This window comes from Salvelinus sp. IW2-2015, unplaced genomic scaffold (genome assembly GCF_002910315.2).
Source record: "Salvelinus sp. IW2-2015 unplaced genomic scaffold, ASM291031v2 Un_scaffold2360, whole genome shotgun sequence".
Lineage (NCBI taxonomy): Eukaryota > Metazoa > Chordata > Actinopteri > Salmoniformes > Salmonidae > Salvelinus > Salvelinus sp. IW2-2015.
Window position 1 is genome coordinate 49,366 of NW_019943685.1, and position 5,694 is coordinate 55,059.

Genomic DNA, 5,694 nt, shown 5'->3' on the forward strand with positions numbered 1-5,694 from the left:
ACACATAGTCCAGTTCAAAGTGTATGATGGCAGGCCCTAGTTCCTGTAAACACATAGTCCAGTTCAAAGTGAATGATGGCAGGCCCTACTTCCTGTAAACACATAGTCCAGTTCAAAGTGAATGGTGGCAGGCCCTACTGCCTGTAAACACATAGTCCAGTTCAAAGAGAATGGTGGCAGGCCCTAGTTCCTGTAAACACATAGTCCAGTTCAAAGAGAATGGTGGCAGGCCCTACTTCCTGTAAACACATAGTCCAGTTCAAAGTGAATGATGACAGGCCCTACTTCCTGTAAACACATAGTCCAGTTCAAAGAGAATGATGGCAGGCCCTAGTTCCTGTAAACACACAGTCCAGTTCAAAGAGAATGGTTGCAGGCCCTACTTCCTGTAAACACATAGTCCAGTTCAAAGTGAATGATGACAAGCCCTACTTCCTGTAAACACATAGTCCAGTTCAAAGAGAATGATGGCAGGCCCTAGTTCCTGTAAACACACAGTCCAGTTCAAAGTGAATGAATGCAGGCCCTACTTCCTGTAAACACACAGTCCAGTTCAAAGAGAATGATGGAAGGCCCGTGTAGGGAAATGACTTATTTGCATATAGGCCTAATGTGGCTCTTATTGGCTGTACCGGTCTGCAGCGTCTTTATTGTCCAAACACATGGCCTCTTCTCCACTCTGTTGCTATAAAAGTTTCACATCCCTTACTCAACGTTATTCCCCAAAATTCTATGAATTTCGTGAAAACGTGACAATGACCATCTCTAAGTGCTTCCTTGTCTGAACTACCTGTTTTGCTGAAATGGGTGCAATAGGGAAGTTTGTAACATTGCTAAAGCACTTTCATGAGTTGCTGAAACCCACCTAGAATGGACGAAATATCTGCGGCTATAAACCAATGACTGTTAAAAAATATAAACACAGCCTACTAATCGATCACTTGTAATGTCTTTGTCCCGGTCAGAATCAGCTGCCAAGGGCTGCAGACAGCAGACAGGAATCAGCAGACAGGAGATTATGTTGTGTAGTTACTTTGCGGTTTCCGTCTTGCTCCGGTGTACCGGGTTGATGTCGGTGTAAATGTTGAGCGTGGCGACATCATGTTTTGATCCACAGCTCTCTGTCTGTCGCCGTTGGGAAGCCAAAATAATGTTCCCAATCCTGGTTTATCCAACCCCACCACTCTCCATCGTATAGAACTAGCTCCCAGCTGCGCCTGACAAAAGGACATTTTAAAATTCACCAATTTTTTAAAAGATTTTAATTTTGATTACAACGTGCACGTAGGTTTAACGGAATAGCATGACGTGTTATCAGCTCAGATTTACTTGAGGCATACAACACAGCATAGTTATAGCCTATAGATGTATTATTTAGTTTTTTGATGTTTTCATGAATATGATTTACCGTTACACCCCCCTACTAATTCGTGTGTTTGTGGTTCTCACCCTCAGGACATCTCCACTCTGACCGGGATTCCCGACGAACACATAAAGACCCGCAAGGTGCACATCTTTGTGCCGGCCCGTACGGCCATGCAGTCCGGAGCCCACGGAACCAAGAAGTGGAAGATGGACTTCGACACCCGGGAACGCTGGGAAAACCCTCTGATGGGATGGGCCTCCACGTAAAACAACACAGATATATATTAAATACCTGTTTCCAGTCAGAACCCTAAAACCCCCCCCAAAAAACGTCACTGGGGTTGTGATATGTGATAACAATTGGTGTATTTTTTTCAAAAATTTGACTGAAATGTTACGTTCAAGCTAGTTTTTGAATGATTATGTTATCACCATGGCTTTCTATCTGTTCTCTCAGGGGTGACCCCATGTCCAACATGAACCTAACGTTCACCTCCAAGGACGACGCTGTCGCGTTCGCAGAGAAAAACGGTAAACGCCCACACACACACTGTTGACTCCCATAGATCCCCTCTTCCTACCCTCCGCTAGTCGTTGGTTGAGGGTGACGCTAACAAACACACTAGCTCGAGGAGACGTGTTTTGTTTATCACAGCAGGATAGAGATTAGTGCGGTTCTGTCTATACACAGCTTTCTGACCACGCGTGTTTATGCCTCCACTTGGAGGGGGAATGGATCCAAGAGGGAAACACAAGCTGTTCTTGGCCCCTGTGGCTTCATTTCATTCATCTGAGCTGTTTATTATCTCAGGTTGGAGTTACGACATCACAGAGAAGATGGAGAAGAAGCCCAGAGTGAAGTCGTACGGAGCCAACTTCTCCTGGGACAAAAGGACTAGGAGGTCTGCTAAGTAAACTGGACTGTCCTGACTCTGGTCTGAAGACACACACCTGTTGTTGCTTGTACCATAATTACTCTCTACTTGATTAAATAATACATGGATATTTATGTGTTCAAAGGGATTTTCTGTCCTGTTTTAGTATTGTGTTTGTTGCTTTGTCCCTTCCTTTTTTTTTGCTGTAGTTTAAGACAAAAAAATGTTAAAATCCTGAAATTGCTTGCTGTCAGGGGAGAGCTATTTGTTAAGAATTAATGAGCTCAAAGTTTAACTTCTCGTTTTGACTGATTACAGTTGAACTAAATTCTATTGTAGTGGGATTGTACTGTAACCGTCTGCATTTCAACAACACAGCCAAATGAATGAATGTTTACACACGAGTCCCATCTTGGATTTTAACCCATCGGCATCACACTCCATTTCAAATAAGACATTGTAATCTCCCAGGTTCAGGCAATACCTATTATCTGTTGGGCCGTCCCTCTAACGGACCACTAATACCCTATTTAAATCAAGTTGGACGACATCAACAGAAAACTGAAGGAATCTAACTCATCGCTTCAGTAGGGCTTCTCTGGACAAGCAGGGGAAACTCATCCCATTACCTGGGTAGGGATTCTCTGGACAAGCAGGGAAAACTCATCCCATTACGTGGGTAGGGCTTCTCTGGACAAGCAGGGAAAACTCATCCCATCATATAAAGAAGGGAAGTCTTGTTAATTTACCCTCGAGTTAAACTGGAAAGTATAGGATGTATCCAAAACGCCACCCTGTTCCCTATATAGTGCACTACGTCTGGAATAGGGTTCTGTCTGGAACAGGGTTCCGTCTGCAGTAGGGTTCCGTCTGGAATAGGGTTCCGTCTGGATTAGGGTTCCGCCTGGACAGGGTTCCGTCTGCAATAGGGTTCCGTCTGGAATAGGGTTCCGTCTGGAATAGGGTTCCGTCTGGAACAGGGTTCCGTCTGCAATAGGGTTCCGCCTGCAATAGGGTTCCGCCTGCAATAGGGTTCCGTCTGCAATAGGGTTCCGTCTGCAATAAGGTTCCGTCTGCAATAGGGTTCCGTCTGGAGTACAGGTAATGGAGATGGGAAGACGTGTTAATTAGCCATTTAGTTAAACTATGGAAAGTATAGATTAGAGGGACATGGAGAGGTCACAGTATAAAGCCCTATATAGGACGAGCAATGAGATACTTTTGTGTGTGTGTGTATACATATGTGGACACCCCTTCATTTGCTGACGGGTGTATAGAATTGAGCACAACGCCATGCAATCTCCATAGACAAACATTGGCAGTAGAATGGCCTTACTGAAGACCTCCGTGACTTTTAACGTGGTACCTTCATAGGATGCCACCTTTCCAATAAGTCAGTTCATCAAATTTCTGCTCTGCTAGAACTGCCCCCGACCAACTGTAAGTGCTGCTATTGTGAAGTGGAAATGTCTAGGAGCAACAACGGCTCAGCCTCGAAGTGGTAGGCCACACAATCTCAGAACGGGACCGCTGAAGCACGTAGCGCGGTTGTCCTCGGTTGCAACACTCACTAACGAGTTCCAAACTGACTCTGGTAGCAACATCGGCACAGTTACTGTTCGTCGGGAGCTTCATGAAATGGGTTTCCATGGCCGAGCAGCCGCACACGAGGCTAAGATCACCATGTGCAAGCGTCGGCTGGAGTGGCGTAATGCTCGACGCGATTGAACTCTTGAGCAGTGGAAACACGTTCTCTGGAGGGATGAATCACGCTTCACCATCTGGCTGACGGACTAATCTGGGTTTGGCGGATGCTAGGAGAACGCTACCTGCCCCAATGCATAGTGCCAACTGTAAAGTTTGGAGGAGGATGAATAATGGTCTGGGGTGGTTTTTCATGGTTCGGGCCCCTTAGTTTCAGGGAATGGAAATCAGAACGCTACAGCATACAATGACATTCTAGACTATTCTGTGCTTCCAACGTTGTGGCAACAGTTTGGGGAAGGCCCTTTCCTGTTTCAGCATGACAATGCCCCCGTGCACAAAGTGAGGTCCATACAGAAATGGTTTGTCGAGATCGGTGTGGACGAACTTGACTGGCATGCACAGAGCCCTGACCTCAACCTCATCGAACACCTTTGGGATGAATCGGAGCGCCGACTGTGAGCCCGGCCTAATTGCCCAACATCAGTGCCCGACCTCACTAATGCGCTTGTGGCTAGGTATTTATAGTGTGGTTTCCATACGTTTTTTTTTATCCATTCTGAGAGCTCTCCAATACCCCTTTTAACACTGAAGGCTTTGCATGACCCAGTACGAAACACACACAATGCAGTCGGCTACTGTTGGCACGATAGTGTGAAAAGGGTACAACAACAACCAAGGTTTCTTTACAGTTGGTCTTTGTGTTTCAGTAAACAATCGTGTTGCTGTCCAGTGGGCCTCTAGCTGCGTGACTGTGCCTTCCGTCTTCTTCGACACAACAAACCACTTAATTGGTATAACCCAGCACTAATTAACGCATTGCCAAATCCTTCAGTCTCTCGCCTCTTTATTTAGACCCAATGCTCCCAACACATCAAACGACCCGTTATGAGCGTCATGTTCTGACCGAACACGAGACACGGGGCTGTGTTTTTATACAGGACAAACGGGGCAGCATTTGTTGCTTTCGAATGTCTCACTTTGAGATAAGGGTGGGCGTAAAAAAATTAAAAACTGGTGCATAGTTGACAAATGTTGTACTGTCAATACTAAACTGGAACAATAAAGGTTGAACGCGTTCCATCAATGACTTCAGTGGAATTAGTTAGGGAATAACAAAAGTCACGATGAAGGGAAACTTGGATCAGGTGGAATAGGTCAAACAACAGTACTTTGATTCAGTTTTATAGAGACCTATTTCATGTGACCATCTGGTGATTCCACTGTATTTTCAACTATAAACCTCAATTCCCATAACTTAGCATTGTCTGCATTCCAAATTGCACCCTCGTCAAAAGTAGTGCACTGTATAGGGAATAGGGCTCTGGTCTAAAGTAGTGCACTATATATAGGGAATAGGGCTCTGGTCAACAGTAGTGCACTATATAGGGAATAGGGCTCTAGTCTATAGTAGTGCACTAGGGTACCATTTGGGGCTGATCCAGTGTGATATACCTTCAGATCCACTGTACTCTACACCAAACAGTCCACCAACCTACACCTTCTCAAAATGAGTTGGTTAGAGCAGAGCTATGCTTGATGAATGTCATGCAGTTAATATATTTCCATGAGTTGGAATACACAGTGCATTCGGAAAGTATTCAGACCCCTTGACATTTTCCACATTTTGTTACATTACAGCCTTGTTCTAAAATTGATTTAAATCGTTTTTTCCCCCTCATCAATCTACACACAATACGCCATAATGAGAAAGTAAAAACAGGTTTTTAGACATTTTTGCAAATGCATA

The 5,694-nt window shown here is 44.9% G+C and overlaps 1 protein-coding gene and 1 pseudogene across 1 annotated transcript; both read left to right on the forward strand.

Moving 5' to 3' along the window:
- The first annotated feature begins 1,019 nt into the window (after positions 1-1,019).
- LOC112073777 (NADH dehydrogenase [ubiquinone] iron-sulfur protein 4, mitochondrial) lies at positions 1,020-2,388 on the forward strand. Its single transcript, XM_024141013.2, has 3 exons — positions 1,020-1,628; positions 1,823-1,896; positions 2,177-2,388. Exons 1-3 carry the CDS (start codon positions 1,537-1,539, stop codon positions 2,278-2,280), a joined length of 270 nt encoding a protein of 89 aa, XP_023996781.2. The 5' UTR covers positions 1,020-1,536; the 3' UTR covers positions 2,281-2,388.
- Positions 2,389-3,878: 1,490 nt separating this feature from the next.
- The window catches only part of LOC112073778 (NADH dehydrogenase [ubiquinone] iron-sulfur protein 4, mitochondrial-like), a 2,679-nt pseudogene continuing 863 nt past the window's right edge, over positions 3,879-5,694 (forward strand).

Coding starts and splice junctions, on each gene's coding strand:
- LOC112073777 (XM_024141013.2), top strand. CDS start 1,537: ATGCAGTCCGGAGCCCACGGAACCAAGAAGTGGAAGATGGACTTCGAC. Junction 1,629..1,822: donor CTGATGGGATGGGCCTCCAC/GTAAAACAACAC, acceptor CTGTTCTCTCAG/GGGTGACCCCATGTCCAACA. Junction 1,897..2,176: donor CGCGTTCGCAGAGAAAAACG/GTAAACGCCCAC, acceptor TTATTATCTCAG/GTTGGAGTTACGACATCACA.